Below are 22167 nucleotides of genomic sequence, written 5' to 3'. Positions count from 1 at the left end.
CCTAGTAAAAATAAGTCTTAAGTCAGTTAGGATCACCACTTTATTTTAAGAATGTGAAATGTCAGAATAATAGTAGAGAGAATTATTTATTTCAGCTTTTATTTCTTTCATCACATTCCCAGTGGGTCAGAAGTTTACATACACTCAATTAGTATTTGGTAGCATTGCCTTTAACTTGTTTAACTTGGGTCAAACGTTTCGGGTAGCCTTCCACAAGCTTCCCACAATAAGGTGGGTGAATTTTGGCCCATTCCCCCTGACAGGGCTGCTATAACTGAGTCAGGTTTGTAGGCCTCCTTGCTCGCACACGCCTTTTCAGTTCTGCCCACACATTTTCTATAGGATTGAGGTCAGTGCTTTGTGATGGCCACTCCAATACCTTGACTTTCTTGTCCTTAAGCCATTTTGCCACAACTTTGGAAGTATGCTTGGTGTCATTGTCCATTTGTAAGACCCATTTGCCACCAAGCTTTAACTTCCTGGTGGCTTGAGATGTTGCTTCAATATATCCTTCCATAGGATGCCATCTATTTTGTGAAGTGTTCTTTGGCTTGCAAGCCTCCCCCTTTTTCCTCCAAACATAATAATGGTCATTATGGCTAAACAATTCTATTTTTTTTTTCATCAGACCAGAGGACATTTCTCCAAAAGTACGATCTTCGTCCCCATGTGCAGTTGCAAACCGTAGTCTGGCTTTTTTATGGCGGTTTTGGAGCAGTGGCTCCTTTCTTGCTGAGCAGCCTTTCAGGTTATGTCGATATAAGACTCGTTTTACTGTGGATATAGGTACTTTTGTACCCGTTTCCTCCAGCATCTTCACAAGGTCCTTTGCTATTGTTATTATTCTGGGAATGATTTGCACTTTTCACACCAAAGTACATTAATCTCTAGGAGACAGAACTCGTCTCCTTCCTGAGCGGTACGGCGGCTGCATGGTCCCATGGTGTTAATAATTGCGTACTATTGTTTGTACAGATGAACGTGGTACCTTCAGGCATTTGGAAATTGCTCCCAAGGATGAACCAGACTTGTGGAGGTCTACAATTTTATTTCTGAGGTCTTGGCTGATTTCTTTTGATTTTCCCATGATGTCAAGCAGAGGCACCGAGTTTGAAGGTAGGCCTTGAAATACATCCACAGGTACACCTCCAATTGACTCAAATGATGTAAATTAGCCTATCAGAAGCTTCTGAAGCCATGACATCCTTTTCTGGAATTTTCCAAGCTGTTTAAAGGCACTTCTGACCCACTGCAATTGTGATACTGTGAATTATAAATGAAATAATCTGTCTGTAAACAATTGTTGGAAAAATGAATTGTGTCATGCAAAGTAGATGTCCTAACTGACTTGCCAAAACTATAGTTTGTTAACAAAACATTTGTGGAGTGGTTGTAAAACGAGTTGACTCCAACATAGGTGTATGTAAACTTCAACTGCATGCACCACCACTTTCCCGTTTTTATCAGTTTTATTTTTCAAACAAGTTCTTTTTTTCCATTTCACTTGACCAATTTGGACTATTTTATGTATGTCCATTACATGAAATCCAAATAAAAATCCATTTCAATTCCAGGGTGTAATGCAACAAAATAGGAAAAACGCCAAGGGGGATGAATACTTTTGCAAGGCACTGTATGTTATAATTTGTGCAGAAAACACTCCTCAGAAAGGAGTGAGTTGACTGACAACCTGGCTTGTATAAACTGATATGCAGGATAAAAACGAGAAGTTTGTAAAAAAAAAATAAAATAGCTCCAGTTGTCTCATGACACTGACATATTATTTCACCTGCTCTCTGCAAATGACATGTGAGATTGTTAATATTGTTGCATGATATTATAATAGTTATTGACAACAGGCATATCAAACAGACTGGTGTAAAAATCTATTTGCGATATTGGCAGTCACAGTAAGAAATGGTTTTGTTATTGTAGCTAAACAACTTAAAACCAGTACATTCATTTCAGACAGACTGGGTATCTGGGATGAACAGAGTCTATCCCAGCGGATTTGAATTCACTAAAACAGACATTAATTAGTTTAAGTGCATTTTCCTTATATGAGCAGTTTTATGGTACATTCATTACCTATAAAACAAGATGTACAGTAGAAAGACCATTTAAAAGTGAACCGTTAGTTTTCTCTATGATTTTAAAACAACATGTTCCATAAATGTTAGTTGCAGAGAGGGCTGGCAAACCATTTCAATTACAGGAAATTGGACAAATGCATTCCAATTAACATTACCGAAAATTGCCCCTAATTAAAAAAATTCAATCTCAATAAATTTACTGAATTGCCTAGTTGGAATAGAATGAACCCCTCCTAAAAAACACTCAACACAAACAAAAGTACATTTTCAGAAAACGTATGTTTTGATAAACTAGAAGTTAACATAATACATCAACTTGTCATTAGGAAACGAGTGCATTCAGTGCACTGCATAGTCAATGAGCATTCCATTCTGGGGCACTTGCTGATAAGAGGGGGATGGTGAGAGCCTTAGAATGTAGACATGCTGCCAAACGAGGTCAGCTCTATTTATTTACCTCAAATCTAATTTGGGGTAAGGTCACAGAACCAACCTCAAACAGCAGCAAACAATTGACAACATCCAGAGAATTTGTATAAATGCATATCTACCGTACTGTGCATGGTTTACATTTCAGAAAATGTACCCATTGTGGCTCATTTACAGAACTGTATATTAACTGTCAAGTCAATGTGTGTTCTTTTCCAGTTTTGATAAAATATCTACAAGTTAAAGGGTATTTTGACCATAAACGGGCAAATGAACCCAAGCCGTATGCCTCCTTGACCCTCAAGTACTTTCGGTGAGCTACATGCAGACAATTGCATTTAAAGGGCTGTTTCCACTCCTAGGATGCTATGTTCAACCACCACACATATCTGTGTCTGAAGGATCGTCAATAAGACAAATAAGGCCTGGGTTCTATGCTTAGCAAGTGCACTGCAACCTAAAGATAGCTCTGGACCACAAAACCAATTAACAGATCAGCTGGGTTGCAGCTACTGAAGTCAGAGAGTGCCATTTGAAGGACGCAAAACAGACCTTAGCACTTCATATATTCTGTGCGCCACTTATTGCACCAATTACACAACTACTGCATTGCCTGCATTAAATATCCACACCGTCATATCCAAGCCTGCTTTTTCCAAGCCTTGCTTGAGGCGATAAGGTTGGAAATAAACTGTTTTGAGGTTTTCCAAATTTTGGTCTCTTACATTACCGCCGCTTATTCGCCTTGTCAAAATGGGGCCCTGAGTGTTGTTCACCATTGGTCAAATAGCACCATTCTGGCCACTCGCTCTGTTTTGCTATTGATATGAACAACAGAGTAAAACTAGTTGAATAACAAAGTTATTGTACTGAAATCTTGAGTTCTTGTAAGACGCTGAAAGATCAGAAACAATAGGTTCAGGTGGAGTAGAAAAACTGAGAACCCAGAAAAGTGGTGTCAGGTTATTTCTCTGGAACACCAGTATGAAGAAGACTGTTTGAATGAGTGAGTGTGCACATTTATATAGTGTATTCTTGTAAGCTATGCTGTCACTGAGCAGTGGTGGCAGCAATGCCATTTTGTCCATTGTGTCCCTCCCTGTGGCAATGCATCAGGACCTGAAGACATGCACCGCCCGTACCACGTACTGCCTACAGATGGGGCACTCGCTCATGCGTTTGCCGCACTTGCTGCAGGTGACCATGTGGCCGCACTCCAGCAGAACACAGTCAATGGGAGAGTCCATGCAGATCCGACAGAGGTTCTCCTCCTGGCTCTTGGGAGCCGCAGGGTCTATGGTACAACAACAGGGGAAAGAGGAGAGAAGAGAGGTCTCTCTTAAGTGTATTCTAAATAACTACTTGGGTCATCTTTCATTGTTTCACATTTGGCAGGTTGCCCATAAAAGGATACATTTAAGCAGTGGGAACAAATATTTCCATTTGGATTAGTGGATGATTTAGGTGATCTTCAAGTACTTCTCAAAATGCTTTTGATCATGCTTCTCTTGTCTTTAGAACTTGATACAATACCCTTACCTTTACTTGTTGTATTTGAAACTGGAAAAATGAAAAAAAGAATTTAACTGAACTATATATATATATATTTTTTTTTACGGGCTAAAATTCCACACCAGTCATCCCCAGATATAATATATGCCATTTAGCAGACATTTGGAGTAGTCTACAGTGAGTGCATACATTTTCATATGTGACCCCAGCGGAAATCGCACTCACTTCCCTGGGATTGCTAGCGCCACGCTATTACCAACGTAGCCTAACAGGACCACACACTGGAAATGCTCACCTTGGTTCTGGAGGTCCTTCTGGTTGTTGTAGAGGCGGGTGACCCTCTCCATCAGCTCCCACTTCTCGCAGCAGCCCTTGTAGTTGACAAAGTTGCGGGCCAAGATCTCTTTCAGCTGGCGCACGCTCAGGCCCTCGATGTCCTCAACGCAGCTCAGGTCAGACAGAGAGGCCCTCCGGCCGGGGATCAGGGTCTCCTCGTTGTCTGATGACTGCAGCAACAGGACAATCATGGAGGTGGGTAAAAATAATAATGTATATTTTGTCTGGTCTGTATTTTTGGTCTGGCCAGTGTGTATTTTGTCTCGTCTTTGTCAACAACAGTGGTTTGCTAAACAAAAAACAACAACCTTTATGAATTTGATTTTGTCTGGTCTACGTGTATTTTGTCTGGTCTTTGAGTCCGTCTCTGCTGCTGTCTGACATTGATTATCCCCTTGGTAGTGATAGGTATCCATGTATCTAACAGCTACTGATTAATCAATCCCAAAACCTTAAACTTAGCAGTTACCTCTTCACCTTCGTCCTCCTCTTCATCATCCTCCTCATCAGATATCTGCTCTGACTCTGGCTCTGCCTCGGGAGCTGATTGTTCTGGCTGCTCTGGGCTCAATGTGTCAGGGCTGATAGGGCCCTGTGTCTGGGGAGGGGATGGTGTGTCTGGGGAAGGGACGTTGTTGTGAGCCCTGGGCTGGGAGGACACGGTCTCACTGCTGGTGCTAGGGGTCTGCTGGCCCAAGACCAGCTCAACCAGCTCCTCCTTTTCCCGGCACGTCTGGGTGGGCACCTCGTGCAGGTGGAGGTAGTCGCGCAGCTCCCGCACCTAGTTTTTGGGGTTATTGTTGAATTCCATCTAACACTATTTAGATATTCCCTATTCGTCTGTGTAATTACAAAAAAAACTCAACTACATTACTATACACCTATAATGCAGTTACTAAAACATGTCCTCTTGACATCTTAATACAATGTCTAACTAATGTAATTAGTGTTATTACACAGATATACGAATAACAGAATGAAAAGTGTTATTGCTTTAGCTTTCACTTGACTTACTTGACTTACACTACTCAAAAAAATAAAGGGAACACTAAAATAACACATCCTAGATCTGAATGAATGAAATATTCTTATTAAATACTTTTTTCTTTACATAGTTGAATGTGCTGACAACAAAATCACACAAAAATGATCAATGGAAATTAAATTTATCAACCCATGGAGGTCTGGATTTGGAGTGACACTCAAAATTAAAGTGGAAAACCACACTACAGGCTGATCCAACTTTGATGTCCTTAAAACAAGTCAAAATGAGGCTCAGTAGTGTGTGTGGCCTCCACGTGCCTGTATGACCTCCCTACAGCGCCTGGGCATGCTCCTGATGAGGTGGCGGATGGTCTCCTGAGGGATCTCCTCCCAGACCTGGACTAAAGCATCTGCCAACTCCTGGACAGTCTGTGGTTTAACGTGGCGTTGGTGGATGGAGCGAGACATGATGTCCCAGATGTGCTCAATTGGATTCAGGTCTGGGGAACGGGCGGGCCAGTCCATAGCATCAATGCCTTCCTCTTGCAGGAACTGCTGACACACTCCAGCCACATGAGGTCTAGCATTGTCTTGCATTAGGAGGAACCCAGGGCCAACCGCACCAGCATATGGTCTCACAAGGGGTCTGAGGATCTCATCTCGGTACCTAATGGCAGTCAGGCTACCTCTGGCGAGCACATGGCGGCCCCCCAAAGAAATGCCACCCCACACCATGACTGATCCACCGCCAAACCGGTCATGCTGGAGGATGTTGCAGGCAGCAGAACGTTCTCCACAGCGTCTCCAGACTCTGTCACATCTGTCACATGCTCAGTGTGAACCTGCTTTCATCTGTGAAGAGCACAGGGTGCCAATGGCGAATTTGCCAATCTTGGTGTTCTCTGGCAAATGCCAAACGTCCTGCACGGTGTTGGGCTGTAAGCACAACCCCCACCTGTGGACGTCGGGCCCTCATACCACCCTCATGGAGTCTGTTTCTGACCGTTTGAGCAGACACATTTGTGGCCTGCTGGAGGTCATTTTGCAGGGCTCTGGCAGTGCTCCTCCTGCTCCTCCTTGCACAAAGGCGGAGGTAGCGGTCCTGCTGCTGGGTTGTTGCCCTCCTACGGCCTCCTCCACGTCTCCTGATGTACTGGCCTGTCTCCTGGTAGCGCCTCCATGCTCTGGACACTACACTGACAGACACAGCAAAACCTTCTTGCCACGGCTCGCATTGATGTGCCATCCTGGATGAGCTGCACTACCTGAGCCACTTGTGTGGGTTGTAGACTCCGTCTCATGCTACCACTAGAGTGAAAGCACCGCCATCATTCAAAAGTGACCAAAACATCAGCCAGGAAACTGAGAAGTGGTCTGTGGTCACCACCTGCAGAACCACTCCTTTATTGGGGGTGTCTTGCTAATTGCCTATAATTTCCACCTGTTGCCTATTCCATTTGCACAACAGCATGTGAAATGTATTGTCAATCAGTGTTGCTACTGCAGCGCCAGCAGAGATTCTGGGTTCGCGCCCAGGCTCTGTCGTAACCGGCCGCGACCGGGAGGTCCATGGGGCGACGCACAATTGGCCTAGCGTCGTCCGGGTTAGGGAGGGCTTGGCCGGTAGAGAAATCCTTGTCTCATCGCGCACCAGCGACTCCTGTGGCGGGCCGGACACAGTGCGCGCTAACCAAGGTTGCCAGATGCACGGTGTTTCCTCCGACACATTGGTGCGGCTGGCTTCCGGGTTGGAGGGCGCTGTGTTAAGAAGCAGTGCGGCTTGGTTGGGTTGTGTATCGGAGGACGCATCACTTTCAACCTTCGTCTCTCCCGAGCCAGTACGGGAGTTGTAGCGATGAGACAAGATAGTAGCCACTAAACAATTGGATACCACGAAATTGGGGAGAAAAAGGGGTAAAATAAAAAATACAATTAAAATAAATTTAAAAAGAGCAGCGGCACACCTTGAGTCGCATCAACTGGGAGCGGTCGAATAGGGTTCCGTGAAAGTGCTGACATGTGTGGCAGAGGCGCGGGCGTGGCGGCTCCAGCTGCACAGAGCAGTGGCCGCAGAAGTTCTTCTTGCAGTCCACGCAGACATGCTGGGTTAATGAGAGAGGAGGACAGGACACAGTGAGGGTGAAACTCTTACCAAGGAATGAACGGTCACAGTAAGGGGTGTGAAAGAATAACAGTGCGTGTGGAATGTGCAGGCTACCTGAGCTCTAGACTAGAACCTTATTGATGGGTAGTTAAGTAGTTGAATCAATAGCCATACTGTACAAAAACTTCAACTTTTCTCACAGAAATAACTAACCTCTGGCCAACAGCTGTTGGCACATTTATAGAAAAGATGATAAGATCTTACTTCCATGCACGTTCAGTAATAACTCATATAAAATGCAATTTGCTGTTTACTTTGCAGGTGAGATTGTGTGTGGCAACTGGCAGGCAAACATGTCAGGAGGGCAAGGCCTGTTGGAGAAATAACTGACCTACATTTGCTAGTGATTTAAACAGCCTTCTAAAAAATAGTCACTATTCTAGAGGTGTAGCCTACTATTTAGGATTTTCCAGAACATGAGCATCTCTGTGTTTAAGACTGACTAGTACAGGGTCAGTTACTGTCAGCTACTAATTAATTACTTACCGACATAGTGAATCTAAGAATTGTAGTGAATCACAGAAGTCTAAATTCTAGTAACTCTGTTGACAATCAAATCTGTTACTTTGGAGTCTGTAGCAGCTCATCTGCATCAAATCCTCTTGGGTCTATGCTGTTCCAGACTTTCAAGTCACACTCTGTTACCCAAATTTCAGATGAGAGCTGACCAGCCAGTCCTCCTTTACAATATGTATCAAGGTATTACCAAGTGCCTCTTACCTTCCTAGCGATGGTGTCAAATTGGCCTCCGCAGGCCTTGCACATATGTTCGGGAGAGGTCAGGGATTGGCTGTAGCCCGAGTTTGTGTAGGCCTGGCGCCAGGAGCTGACGTTTTCTTCCACTGTGGCGGTGGGTTCTAAACAAAACCAGCTACAACAGGAGGTCCACATGCTCCTGCCTGTTCACACAAAATACATACACAGGAAATTACATCACTTTCTCATGGAAAGACTTGCACATGGAATTAGAATCTTAATTCTAGTTCTATGGACTAGACATAGAAAAACAGTTGCCTAGTAAGGAAATGTAATTGCAGAATAGTGAAGCATGGCTTTCAGATGAATTTAAGATATTAGTGATGGGGGGGAGATCGAAACAGTTACATATCGGGATATTATTTGACAATATATTGTATCGTATTGACAATATCGCAATATTATTTTGTTCACTAGTTGGCTGTACCGGACCCAAAACTTTTCCTTCATAGCTTGTTCTCTTTAAATAGGGAGACAATTTGTTTTCAGCACCTTTATTTCCCTGACTGATCAAAGTTAATTTTCTCATAGCTCTCTCTCGTCCCTCGGCAGCAGACATATGGTGAGCAATATGTTTGGATCATCGAAACCCAACAAAATCACAGTATCGAATAACAATACATAGAATAGAATAGCGAGAATCGCAAAACATATCGTATCGGTACCTAAGTATTGTGATAATTGCGCGTTCCCTGGCAATTCCCAGCCCTTGTAGATACAGTTGAAGTCGGAAGTTTACATACACCTTAGCCAAATAAATTTAAACTCAGTTTTTCACAATTCTTGACATTTAATCCAAGTAAAAATTCCCTGTTTTAGGTCAGTTAGGATCACCACTTTATTTTAAGAATATGAAATGTCAGAATAATAGCAGTGATTTATTTCAGCTTTTATTTATTTCATCACATTCCCAGAGGGTCAGAAGTTAACATACACTCAATTAGTATTTGGTAGCATTGCCTTTAAATTGTTTAACTTGGGTCAAACCTTTTGGGTAGCCTTCCACAATAAGTTGGGTGAATTTTGGCCCATTCCTCCTAACAGAGCTGGTGTAACTGAGTCAGGTTTGTAGGACTCCTTGCTCGCACACGCCTTTTCAGTTCTGCCCACACATTTTCTATAGGATTGAGGTCAGGGCTTTGTGATGGCTACTCCAATACCTTGACTTTGTTGTCCTTGAGCCATTTTGCCTCAACTTTGCTTGCAAGTAAGCTTGGGGTCATTGTCCATTTGGATGACCCATTTGCGACCGAGCTTTAACTTCCTGACTGATGTCTTAAGATGTTGCTTCAATATATTCACATAATTGTCCTCCCTCATGATGCCATCTATTTTGTGAAGTGCACCAGTCCCTCCTGCAGCAAAGCACCCCCACAACATGATGCTGCCAACCCCGTGCTTCAAAGTTGGGATGGTGTTCTTCAGCTTGCAAGTCTCCCCCTTTTCCTCTAAACATAACAATGGTCATTTTGGCCAAACAGTTCTATTTTTGTGTCACCAGACCAGAGGACAAACCAGAGGACAAAAGTACAATCTTTGTCCCCATGTGCAGTTGCAAACTGTAGTCTGGCTTTTTTTAATGGCGTTTTTGGAGCAGTGGCTACTTCCTTGCTGAGCGGCCTTTCAGGTTATGTCAATATAGAACTTGTTTTACTGTGGATATACAGTGGGGCAAAAAAGTATTTAGTCAGCCACCAATTGTGCAAGTTCTCCCACTTAAAAAGATGAGGCCTGTAATTTTCATCATAGCTACACTATGACAGACAAAATAAGAAAAAAATCCAGAAAATCACATTGTAGGATTTTTAATGAATTTATTTGCAAATTATGGTGGAAAATAAGTATTTGGTCACCTACAAACAAGCAAGATTTCTGGCTCTCACAGACCTGTAACTTCTTCTTTAAGAGGCTCATCTGTCCTCCACTTGTTACCTGTATTAATGGCACCTGTCCACAACCTCAAACAGTCACACTCCAAACTCCACTATGGCCAAGACCAAAGAGCTGTCAAAGGACACCAGAAACAAAATTGTAGACCTGCGCCAGGCTGGGAAGACTGAATCTGCAATAGGTAAGCAGCTTGGTTTGAAGAAATCAACTGTGGGAGCAATTATTAGGAAATGGAAGACATACAAGACCACTGATAATCTCCCTCGATCTGGGGCTCCACGCAAGATCTCACCCCGTGGGGTCAAAATGATCACAAGAACGGTGAGCAAAAATCCTAGAACCACACGGGGGGACCTAGTGAATGACCTGCAGAGAGCTGGGACCAAAGTAACAAAGCCTACCATCAGTAACACACTACGCCTTTCATGGACTCAAATCCTGCAGTGCCAGACGTGTCCCCCTGCTTAAGCCAGTACATGTCCAGGCCCGTCGGAAGTTTGCTAGAGAGCATTTGGATGATCCAGAAGAAGATTGGGAGAATGTCATATGATCAGATGTCACCAAAATATAACTTTTTCATAAAAACTAAACTCGTCGTGTTTGGAGCACAAAGAATGCTGAGTTGCATCCAAAGAACACCGTACCTACTGTGAAGCATGGGGGTGGAAACATCATGCTTTGGGGCTGTTTTTCTGCAAAGGGACCAGGACGACTGATCCGTGTAAAGGAAAGAATGAATGGGGCCATGTATCGTGAGATTGAGTGAAAACCTCCTTCCATCAGCAAGGGCATTGAAGATGAAACGTGGCTGGGTCTTTCAGCATGACAATGATCCCAAACACACCGCCCGGGCAACGAAGGAGTGGCTTCGTAAGAAGCATTTCAAGGTCCTGGAGTAGCCTAGCCAGTCTCCAGATCTCAACCCCATGGAAAATCTTTGGAGGGAGTTGAAAGTCCGTGTTGCCCAGCAACAGCCCCAAAACATCACTGCTCTAGAGGAGATCTGCATGTAGGAATGGGCCAAAATACCAGCAACAGTGTGTGAAAACCTTGTGAAGACTTACAGAAAACCTTTGACCTCTGTCATTGCCAACAAAGTGTATTTAACAAAGTATTGAGAAACTTTTGTTATTGACCAAATACTTGTTTTCCACCATAATTTGCAAATAAATTCATTAAAAATCCTACAATGTGATTTTCTGGATTTTTTTTCCTCATTTTGTCTGTCATAGTTGAAGTGTACCTATGATGAAAATTACAGGTCTCTCACATCTTTTTAAGTGGGAAAACTTGCACAATTGGTGGCTGACTAAATACTTTTTTCCCTCACTGTAGATACTTTTGTACCCGTTTCCTCCAGCATCTTCACAAGGTCCTTTGCTGTTGTTCTGGGATTGATTTGCACTTTTTGCACCAAAGTACGTTCCTCTCTAGGAGACAGAACGCATCTCCTTCCTGAGCGGTATGACGGCTGCGTGGTCCCATGGTGTTTATACTTGTTCATCTGTACAAACAACAGTACGCGTTGTACCTTCAGGCGTTTGGAAATTGCTCCCAAGGATGAACCAAACTTGTGGAGGTCTAATTTTTTTTAATCTGTTATCTTGGCTGAATTATTTTGATTTTCCCATGATGTCAAGCAAAGAGGCACTGAGTTTGAAGGTAGGCCTTGAAATACATTCACAGGTACACCCTCCAATTGACTCAAATGATGTCAATTAGCCTATACGAAGCTTCTAAAGCCATGACATAATAGTCTGGAATTTTCCAAGCTGTTTAAAGGCACAGTCAACTTAGTGATTGTAAAATTCTGACCCATTGGAATTGTGATACAGTGAAATCACCTGTCTATAAAGAATTGTTGGAAAAATTGCTTGTGTCATGCACAAAGTAGATGTCCTAACCGACTTGCCAAAACAATAGTTTGTTAACAAGAAATGTGTGGAGTGGTTGAAAAACAAAGTTTTAACTCCAACCTCAGTGTATGTAAACTAGTTTTAATGACTCCAACCTAAGTGTATGTAAACTTCAGACTTCAACTGCATGCATGTAATGAAATCCTGAATCACGTGAAAATTTTGGGGGGGGAACAAGCAACATTGAAGGGTCAATATTCCATTCTCAAAATAAGTAATACACTGAGTATTTAAAACATAAGGAACACCTTCCTAATACAGTGGGTCATTCTGACTTTTCTATACAGGTGCCTACCGGTGTCTGGTGCACACGGCATCTTTTCGAGAGAAGCTCAAATTAAATATTATAAAAACACAGCAATGAATGACTGTATGTCTTGTTTAGGCCAACAGCGGGTGCTAGGTGTAATAATCGATACTAATTGCTGTTTTAATTAGCCCACAACGTGCCTCTGTGGTGGTCACGCCTAGAATAACTTGGACATTGCATGGGAGGGGCACCTTGCAAAATGCAAATCAAACAATCATCAGTTGATTTTTGGATTCCAAAAGAATGGATAAATAAATCAAGGCATGCACAATACAGAGATATTTAGCCTACATTAAACTATCCCTGTGATTGATGCAAGGGCGTGTGATCGAATGGCCTTGATGCTGCATGATGTTTCATTCCACCCAGCCATTTCGAATGGGATATCCCAGATCCTTGCCAAGAGGATAGGAAAAAATTAAGGATGGCATCTTCGAACAATAAAGGGGATATGCCTCCATTTTGAAATTATTTGACATCATGCAACTACTAACTGAGATTTGGACATAAACTACCTCACTCTAATTTCTTAGACCCGCCGGCTTGTCTGATCACACGGATGCTCAAGCGACCTTACCTGGGTGACCCGGAGCAAATCCTCTTTGTAACGGCCATCTCGGATTGCTGAAACAATCACACACATGCAAGGTCTCAAAGCCAGGATTTTGTCGTAAGCATAAACTTGGTCCACTGTGTTGTTCAATGTCTGGCCATACAACCAACTGGCTGGTATGAAAATCTACTGTTGGAAGACTGTTCGCATCTTCAAGGAAATGACGTCAGTTTAGCGCCAGCTGTTTAGTTCCTGTCTTGGCGGGAATTTTGTGCACCCGAAAACATGGACGTGGCGATGAATGAGGTAGATTCTGAGCAAATTCAAACAGAAGTTCAACTGAAGAAAGATGAGGCCCCTGCGAAGTTGTCTAGTAGTGGATATGAGCTGCCATGGTAAGGTTTACTAGCTAGACTAGTTGGCTATTTGCAGTATTTCTGTATTTCTTAGCGGACTGAAATCGCTCAGCACAGCTAGTAGTGCTAATGGCTAATTTAGCTAGCTAACGTTAGCTAGCCAGCACAAGCATGAGTACAGATGCTAGCATTGTACTTAACTACGCAAGGCATACTATTAGCTATGAAAACAAACCCATTCTGCATGCCTCTCAAAAAGTAAGTAGATAGCTTGCTATGTAATGTCAAATATACTGGTAACTAGCTATCTTTTAAGCATCATCTCATAGAGCAACAGCTAGCTAGTGAAAGTTATAGCAATAATAATTTGATGGGTGCTAATTTGACCTGTTTTCTACACATACGTGAATTGGAAATGTGTGTTTTTATTGCATATCCCAACCCTCCCTGACACCCTCACGGAGAGTACGGTCACAGCCCGGCCCTGCTAAAGGGCACAATGACAGATTGTCACCTTGTCGTCTCGGGGATTTGAAATGGCAACCTTTCAGCACTGGCCCAACGATCCAACCACTAGGCTACCTGCCGCCCATATCTACCCTCCATATATATCAATATATTGTGTGAATCACTATGAATTGCTTGTTGCTGATAGCTATGCATGTTCTGAATATCTCACAGGGTTGAAAAATACAGACCCTTGAAGTTGAATGAAATAGTAGGCAACGAGGAGACTGTTAGCAGATTGGAGGTAAAGTATCCTCAATATTTTATTACAGTAGTTTGACAGTTTCTATCAATTTGATGCTAAATAATAGCTACCTGTATGAATTATTGTTCCATTCTTTCTTACAGGTGTTTGCCAGAGAGGGAAATGTGCCGAACATCATTATTGCAGTGAGTGACTGAAATTATTCATTCTTAAATCATAACTATATGATATTACATACTGAGATGTTGGCACAGCAGAGTAATAGTATGCAAGTTATGCCATCTTTCATATGCCATCTCTTTTTAAACACAATTATCAATATTATAGGGTCCCCCCGGTACAGGAAAGACCACCAGTATTCTGTGTTTGGCGCGAGCTCTTCTGGGCCCAGCCATGAAAGATGCTGTCCTGGAACTGAACGCCTCCAATGACAGGTGAGTAAGTGAAGTCTACCATGAAAAATGTTACACTGGAATACTTAAGTGCACAACCTGTGAGTCCAGGAGCTGCATTTTGAGTTAGAATCACGTTGTGTTTCTTTAGAAAGTGAAGCCTACACTAACACATTGTCATCCACCTTCGTCAGAGGTATTGATGTAGTTCGAAACAAGATCAAGATGTTTGCCCAGCAGAAAGTCACCCTCCCTAAAGGGAGACACAAGATCATCATCCTGGATGAGGCTGACAGGTAAGTCAACTGAGGGTCACGACATCTAAGCTGAAAGCTGATCTAGTGTACCTGTACCTATGTGTCCTAACTGTGTCTGTAACGGCTGTGCTTGTGCCACCAGTATGACAGACGGAGCCCAGCAGGCCTTGAGGAGGACCATGGAGATATACTCTAAAACCACACGCTTCGCTCTGGCATGCAACGCCTCCGACAAGATCATTGGTGACTGTCCTTTTTAATTTATTTTTGAGAAAATATTTAACATTTCTGCATTGTTGATTAAGGACTTGTATGTAAGCATTTCATGGTAAGGTCTACTCCGGTTGTATTCGGTGCATGTAACAAATAACATTTGATTTAACAGTTCAACACCGATGCTGTCGTATTGAATAGAGACCCTAGTGTAAGCGACAGTCGCATTACAAAACCAACCTGGCTTTTTCACTGTTGTGATGGTCTTCCATGTTGCTGTGCCCCCTCCTCCACAGAGCCCATCCAGTCACGTTGTGCAGTCCTGCGCTACACCAAGCTGAGGGACGAGCAGATCATGATGCGTCTGCTGGAGGTGGTGGAGAGGGAGAGCCTGGTCACCAGCAACGACGGCCTGGAGGCCATCATCTTCACCGCCCAGGGAGACATGAGACAGGTGGGGAAAAGGGCCAACTGTCCTCAACCTCCATGTTGGCACTAAGGGTTCCATGAGAATAGCATTCTTGTTACCATTGACTAGATTGGGAATGTCTTAGGCGGTTTGGGTGTAAACATGGCACCCTTTAAAAATCTGAAGTTTGTTGAACAATGTATATCCATGGCTCCTCATAGTGCCTTGTACTTTTGGGCCAAGTCTGGCTGAGACGTGTGAAACTATATAACTTAAGCTGTCTTTTTTTGCATCATCAGGCGCTGAATAACCTACAGTCCACAAATTCTGGGTTTGGCTACATTAACAGTGAGAATGTGTTCAAGGTACAGTTCTGTTTCCAAACCTATCTTTTTCAGTCATTTTAGAACAAAGTTGACATGCCTAGCTCTATTTCGAATGAAAAAAGAGTAAAGAATTGTTTTTCTCAGGTGTGTGATGAGCCACACCCCCTGTTGGTGAAAAGCATGCTCGAACACTGTGTCAATGCAAACATTGATGAGGCTTACAAGGTATTGCAATCCACATTCAATAACAGACATAAATATAATCATATGGCTCTCAATGAATAACCCTAATTTCTGTAGCCTTTAAGCATGGTTCTTGAAGTGACCAATAACTAATTAGTTAGAATATAGTATGATCATATAGCTGATATACAGTGGGGCAAAAAAAGTATTTAGTCAGCCACCAATTGCGCAAGTTCTCCCACTTAAGATGAGAGGCCTGTAATTTATCATAGGTACACTATGACAGACAAAATGAGAGAGAGAGAAATCCAGAAAATCACGTTGTAGGATTTTTAATAAATTTATTTGCACATTATGGTGGAAAATAAGTATTTGGTCACCTACAAACAAGCAAGATTTCTGGCTCACAGACCTGTAACTTCTTCTTTAAGAGGCTCCTCTGTCCTCCACTTGTTACCTGTATTAATGGCACCTGTTTGAACTTGAAATCAGTATAAAAGACACCTGTCCACAACCTCAAACAGTCACACTCCAAACTCCACTATGGCCAAGACCAAAGAGCTGTCAAAGGACACCAGAAACAAAACTGTAGACCTGCACCAGGCTGGGAAGACTGAATCTACAATAGGTAAGCAGCTTGGTTTGAGGAAATCAACTGTGGGAGCAATTATTAGGAAATGGAAGACATACAAGACCACTGATAATCTCCCTCGATCTGGGGCTCCACGCAAGATCTCACCCCGTGGGGTCAAAATGATCACAAGAACAGTGAGCAAAAATCCCAGAACCACACGGGGGGACCTAGTGAATGACCTGCAGAGAGCTGGGACCAAAGTAACAAAGCCTACCATCAGTAACACACTACGCCTTTCATGGACTCAAATCCTGCAGTGCCAGACGTGTCCCCCTGGAAACATCATGCTTTGGGGCTGTTTTTCTGCAAAGGGACCAGGACGACTGATCCGTGTAAAGGAAAGAATGAATGGGGCCATGTATCGTGAGATTGAGTGAAAACCTCCTTCCATCAGCAAGGGCATTGAAGATGAAACGTGGCTGGGTCTTTCAGCATGACAATGATCCCAAACACACTGCCCTGGCAACGAAGGAGTGGCTTCGTAAGAAGCATTTCAAGGTCCTGGAGTGGCCTAGCCAGTCTCCAGATCTCAACCCCATAGAAAATCTTTGGAGGGAGTTGAAAGTCCATGTTGTCCAGCAACAGCCCCAAAACATCACTGCTCTAGAGCATGGAGGAATGGGCCAAAATACCAGCAACAGTGTGTGAAAACCTTGTGAAGACTTACAGAAAATGTTTGACCTCTGTCATTGCCAACAAAGTGTATATAACAAAGTATTGAGAAACTTTTATTGACCAAATACTTATTTTCCACCATAATTTGCAAATACATTCATTAAAAATCCTACCATGTGAATTTCTGGATTTTTTTTCTCATTTTGGCTGTCATAGTTGAAGTGTACCTATGATAAATTACAGGCCTCATCTTTTTAAGTGGGAGAACTTGCACAATTGGTGGCTGACTAAATACTTTTTGCCCCACTGTATAATATATATATACACACACACACACAGTACCAGTCAAAAGTTGACACCTACTCATTCAAGGGTTTTTCTTTATTTGCACTGTTTTCTACATTGTTGAATAATAGTGAAGACAGAAAAAACATGGAATTATGTAACCAAAAGTGTTAAACAAATCAAAATAGATTTATTCTTCAAAGTAGCCACACTTTTCCTTGACCGCTTTGCATTCTCTCAACCAGCTTCACCTGGATTGCTTTTCCAACCGTCTTGAAGGAGTTCCCACGTATGCGGAGCACTTGTTGGCTGCTTTTCCTTCACTCTGCGGTTCAACTCATACCAAACCATCTCAATATGGTTGAGGTCGGGAAATTGTGGAGGCCAGGTCATCTGATGCAGCATTCTATCACTCTCCTTCTTGGTCAAATAGCCCTTACACAGCCTGGAGGTGTGTGTTGGGTCATTGTCCTGTTGAAAAACAAATGATACTGGGACTAAGTGCAAACCAGATGGGATGGCGTATCGTTGCAGAATGCTGTGGTAGCCGTGCTGGTTAAGCGTGCTTCGAATTCTAAATGAAAAACAAACAAAAAAATCACCAGCAAGGCACCCCCACACCTCCATGTAACACGGTGACAAATTTGGGCTGCAATCGGAGGTGCAGTTAACGCTAAGGAACTTATCCTCTGCAGCAGAGTTAACTCTGGTTCTTCATTTCCTGTGGCTGTCTTCATGAGAGCCAGGTTCATTATAGCGCTTGATGGTTTTTGCGACTGCAGATAAAGTCCATTAGAGTTACACTTCCAGGCTGTGTAAGGGCTATTTTACCAAGAAGGAGAGTGATAGAATGCTGCATCAGATGACCTGGCCTCCACAATCACCCGACCTCAACGCAATTGAGATGGTTTGGGAGGAGTTGGACCGAAGAGTGAAGGAAAAGCAGCCAAAAAGTGCTCGGAATATGTGGGAATTCCTTCGACTATTGGAAAAGCCTTCCAGGTGAAGCAGGTTGAGAAAACGACAAGAGTGTACATAGCTGTCAAGGCAAAGGGTAGGTACTTAGAAGAATATATAGTGATTTGTTTAACTTTTATTTTTTGGGGGGTTACATGATTCCATGTGTTATTTCATAGTTGATGTCTTAACTATTCTACAATGTAAAAAATAAAATAAAGAAAACCCCTTGAATGAGTAGGTGTCCTAACTTGACTGGTACTGTGCATGTACACTACCGTTCAAAAGTTTGGGGTCGCTTAGAAATGTCCTTGTGCTTTATTTATTTTATTTTTTTTGTCCATTAAAATAACATCAAATTGATCAGAAATACAGTGTAGATATTGTTAATGACTATTATAGCTGGAAACGGCTGATAAAAAAAATACCTACAGAGGCCCATTATCAGCAACCATCACTCCTGTTTTCCAATGGGATGTTGTGCTAGCTAATCCAAGTTTATAATTTAAAAGGCTAATTGATCATTAGAAAACCCTTTTGCATTTGTTAGCACAGCTGAAAACTGCTCTGATTAAAGTAGCAATAGAACTGGCCTTCTTTAGACTAGTTGAGTGTCTGGAGCATCAGCATTTGTGGGTTCGATTATAGGCTCAAAATGGCCAGAAACAAAGACCTTTCTTCTGAAACTCGTGAGTCTATTCTTGTTCTGAGAAATGAAGGCTATTCCATGCGAGAAATTGCCAAGAGATCTCGTACAACGCTGTGTACTACTCCCATCACAGAACAGCGCAAACTGGGTTTAACCAGAATAGAAAGAGTGGGAGGCCCCAGGGCACAACTGAGCAAGAGGACAGGTACATTAGTGTCTAGTTTGAGAAACAGACGGCTCAAGTCCTCAACTGGCAGCTTCATTAAATAATACCCGTCTCATCGTCAACAGTGAAGAGGTGACTCCGGGATGCTGGCCTTTTAATGGACAAAAAAGTGCGTTTCTTTCAAAAACAAGGACATTTCACAAGGGACCGCAAACTTGTGTGTGTGTGTGATATATATATATAAATTAGTCACACTTTATTTGGATAGTCACCTATAGATTTATAGATTGTCAAAATAATCTGCAATTATTGCTTGTTTAGATTATTGAGCAGCTGTGGGCCCTGGGTTACTCCCCTGAGGACATCATCGGTAACATCTTCAGAGTGTGTAAGACTTTCCAGATGCCGGAGTATCTCAAGCTGGAGTTCATAAAGGTAAGAGACAAAACACGTTTGCAGTTGTATATTGTTATGTATGTCTCTTATGTCAGATCCTTTCCTGTGTTTTCTTTTCTGAAAGGATTTAGTTGGGTGAAACAGAATGGCTGAGAAGTGCCAAAATGTAAGCCATATCACCTCTTCATTTCGCTCCCTTTCTACTGTCCCTTTTCTCAGGAGATAGGCTACACCCACATGAAGGTGGCAGAGGGCGTGAACTCCCTGCTGCAGATGGCAGGCCTCCTGGGTCGACTGTGCAGCAAGACGGCCACCCCGGATACCAGCTAACACCCCACCCACGCTGCCACCCATCTCAGCACTGTCTCTCCTCCCACCTGTCTGTCTCTCCGGGGTTGTGTTCATTAGGGGGAACAAAACACTTTCTACGAAATGCAAATTTACATTTTTCGTTATTGTCCTTCCATGTTTGGCTGGTTTCTTCTGTTTCGTTCATAATGTACACGACTTTGCTTCAAAAACTCTGACTACGAGTCCTGGGGAGTTTTCTGTTTAGACATTTCTGGATGAAATACATTTTGTATTTTATACAAGTTAGTTCATGTAAATACTATTGTAAGTCACTTCTGTAATAAATCAGTGTTGTAATTATGACTTATTGGAATATAAAGAGGTTGTAAACTTAAGTTTTGAATTAAGGATTTATTAGTACAGACTGACATGTTATCTAGATTTTAACTGTTTCTGAGCTCTTTTATTCATTTTGTAACACTCCAACAATCAAAGTACTGTACATGGTTCCCCTACATTTTTAGACTCAAGGGAATTCATTATGAAGTAGTAACACTGTTTGGGTGTTTACCCTTATGGCATTGCTCTGGTATAGCACATTGACATTTGTATCACTTAGCATTTATCCAAGCATCTCAACAAAGATGGTAAGAACATTCCATTCCCATTGTCATCTACTCGTTGAGCATGTAGTTTCCATATCATGCCGTTTTGTTGACATAAACTGGTTCATCTGTGACGAATAAAAGTAAATTCCTAGTTAGTTACATGTAAGCAATCATTTAGCACAGTGTTTCTCCAACTCCAGCCCTTGAGTATCTCCAACAGTACACATTTTGTTGTATCCCCAGCCAAAAACACTTGATTTAACAAGTAGAATCAGGTGTGCTTGTCTGGGGCCACAACAAATATGTACTTTTGGGGGTACTGGAGGACCGGAGTTTGGAAATGTGGATTTAGCAGACGATCTTATCCAAAGTGATTTACAATTAGTGCATTTATCCTACGTTCATAGCAATTATTATAAAGCACTATGGTGACTTACCGTCCCCTGACCCCATTTTCATTTGCTCCAGGAATTCAGTGTTCTGGTAATCTGATCCATCTGTTAGTTGTAAGGTGTGGGGAGAATAATCTTAGTTAAATATCAAATGTAAGAAATCGACTCCAAGTTCAAAACTAAACTTTTCCAAAAGCAATCTTCATAAATATGACTTAATTCAAGGGAAGGATAGGCCTAGATTTACTCCTTTTAATGTGCATACCAGAGTCATGGCTGATTGTTTTTCCATCTAGTGATACATTCTCATATGAACATTGATCATCATCTAGAAAGAAATACATTTTTTAATCAAATTACATTGTCTGACATCCAAATAAGGCAAGTGACAATCAAATAAGTGTGTTAGTCACATGCACAGGGTTGCAGATGTAATTGCAGGGAACAATGACATTTTTATGCTCTTGAGCTCCAACAGTGCAAGTCAAAGAGCAGTGAGTGGCAATTACTAATTGGATATCATGAAATTGGGCAGAAAACAAAAAAGAAAAGTGAGTGAAACAAAAAGAAAATACTAAGTAAGAATATAAAAAGATCACAAGACACACACATGTAATATTATATTATAATAATAATATATATATATATATACACACACACACACACACAAAATATACAGAGTGTACAAAACATTAAGAACATTTTCTTACTATTGAGTTGCACCCCCCTTTGCCCCCAGAACAGCCTAAATTCGTCATGTCATGGACTCCACAAGAGGTCAAAGGGATTCTGGCCCACGCTGACTCCAATGCTTGCCACAGTTGTGTCAATTGTGCTGACTCCAATGCTTGCCACAGTTGTGTCAATTGTGCTTACTCCAATGCTTGCCACAGTTGTGTCAATTGTGCTGACTCAAATGCTTGCCACAGTTGTGTCAATTGTGCTGGATGTCCTTTGGGTGGTGGACCATTATTTGATACACAAGAAAATGTTGAGTGTGGAAAACCCAGCAGTGTTGCAGTTCTTGACACAAACCAGTGCACCTTGAATGTCCATGTCTCAATTGTGTCAAGGCTTAAAAATCCTTCTTTAACCAGTCCCCTCCTCTTCCTCTACACTGTTTGAAGTGGATTTAACAAGTGACATCAATAAGGGATCATAGGATTCACCTGGTCAGTCTGTCATTGATAAAGCAGGTGTCCTTAATGTTTTGTATGCACAGTGTATATATACATATTTTCAACAAGTTTGCTGCAGTTAAGTGGCAAAGTATGTAAACAAGGATACTTGTCCATAGAGTGATGAGTGAGCAACAAGAATAAATATTATTTGGGGGGCGGGGGGAGGGCTGATAGTCTGGGGGAAGAAGCTATTGGCCAGTCT

The 22167-nt window shown here is 42.3% G+C and overlaps 2 protein-coding genes across 3 annotated transcripts; one reads left to right on the top strand and one right to left on the bottom strand.

Annotated features, from left to right (window-relative positions):
• Positions 1-1311: 1311 nt before the first annotated feature.
• LOC110533539 (E3 ubiquitin-protein ligase rififylin) lies at positions 1312-13098 on the bottom strand. The gene is made up of 6 exons (XM_021617864.2): positions 12968-13098; positions 8239-8417; positions 7319-7456; positions 4840-5151; positions 4330-4540; positions 1312-3816 (listed from the first exon to the last, which is right to left on the bottom strand). The coding sequence occupies exons 2-6, from the start codon at positions 8407-8409 to the stop codon at positions 3635-3637; spliced, it is 1014 nt and encodes a 337-aa protein (XP_021473539.1). The 5' UTR covers positions 8410-8417; positions 12968-13098; the 3' UTR covers positions 1312-3634.
• Positions 13099-13195: 97 nt separating this feature from the next.
• On the top strand, positions 13196-20781 carry rfc2 (replication factor C (activator 1) 2). Of its 2 annotated transcripts, XM_021617863.2 has the most exons (11): positions 13196-13338; positions 13981-14050; positions 14155-14196; positions 14339-14445; positions 14598-14699; positions 14803-14903; positions 15170-15327; positions 15582-15647; positions 15753-15833; positions 19419-19532; positions 19713-20781. In XM_021617863.2, the coding sequence occupies exons 1-11, from the start codon at positions 13229-13231 to the stop codon at positions 19821-19823; spliced, it is 1062 nt and encodes a 353-aa protein (XP_021473538.1). In that variant the 5' UTR covers positions 13196-13228; the 3' UTR covers positions 19824-20781. The 2 variants fall into 2 exon arrangements, with proteins under 2 accessions (XP_021473538.1, XP_036845845.1); XM_036989950.1 differs by lacking the exon at positions 15753-15833.
• Positions 20782-22167: the final 1386 nt, after the last annotated feature.

The sequence above is a fragment of the Oncorhynchus mykiss genome, chromosome 10 (genome assembly GCF_013265735.2).
Source record: "Oncorhynchus mykiss isolate Arlee chromosome 10, USDA_OmykA_1.1, whole genome shotgun sequence".
Lineage (NCBI taxonomy): Eukaryota > Metazoa > Chordata > Actinopteri > Salmoniformes > Salmonidae > Oncorhynchus > Oncorhynchus mykiss.
The sequence above is the reverse complement of the archived record's forward strand: the minus strand, read 5'-3'. Positions and strand labels throughout refer to the sequence as shown.

What these genes read in the sequence shown, in the direction of transcription:
- LOC110533539 (XM_021617864.2), bottom strand. Translation starts at nt 8,409, where the DNA reads ATGTGGACCTCCTGTTGTAGCTGGTTTTGTTTAGAACCCACCGCCACA. An exon ending in CCCAGTTGATGCGACTCAAG is followed by an intron (nt 5,152 to 7,318) that starts GTGTGCCGCTGC and finishes CCCAAAAACTAG; the next exon opens with GTGCGGGAGCTGCGCGACTA. An exon ending in GAAGGACCTCCAGAACCAAG is followed by an intron (nt 3,817 to 4,329) that starts GTGAGCATTTCC and finishes GTTGTACCATAG; the next exon opens with ACCCTGCGGCTCCCAAGAGC.
- rfc2 (XM_021617863.2), top strand. Translation starts at nt 13,229, where the DNA reads ATGGACGTGGCGATGAATGAGGTAGATTCTGAGCAAATTCAAACAGAA. An exon ending in TGCCGAACATCATTATTGCA is followed by an intron (nt 14,197 to 14,338) that starts GTGAGTGACTGA and finishes TCAATATTATAG; the next exon opens with GGTCCCCCCGGTACAGGAAA. An exon ending in ACATTGATGAGGCTTACAAG is followed by an intron (nt 15,834 to 19,418) that starts GTATTGCAATCC and finishes TTGCTTGTTTAG; the next exon opens with ATTATTGAGCAGCTGTGGGC.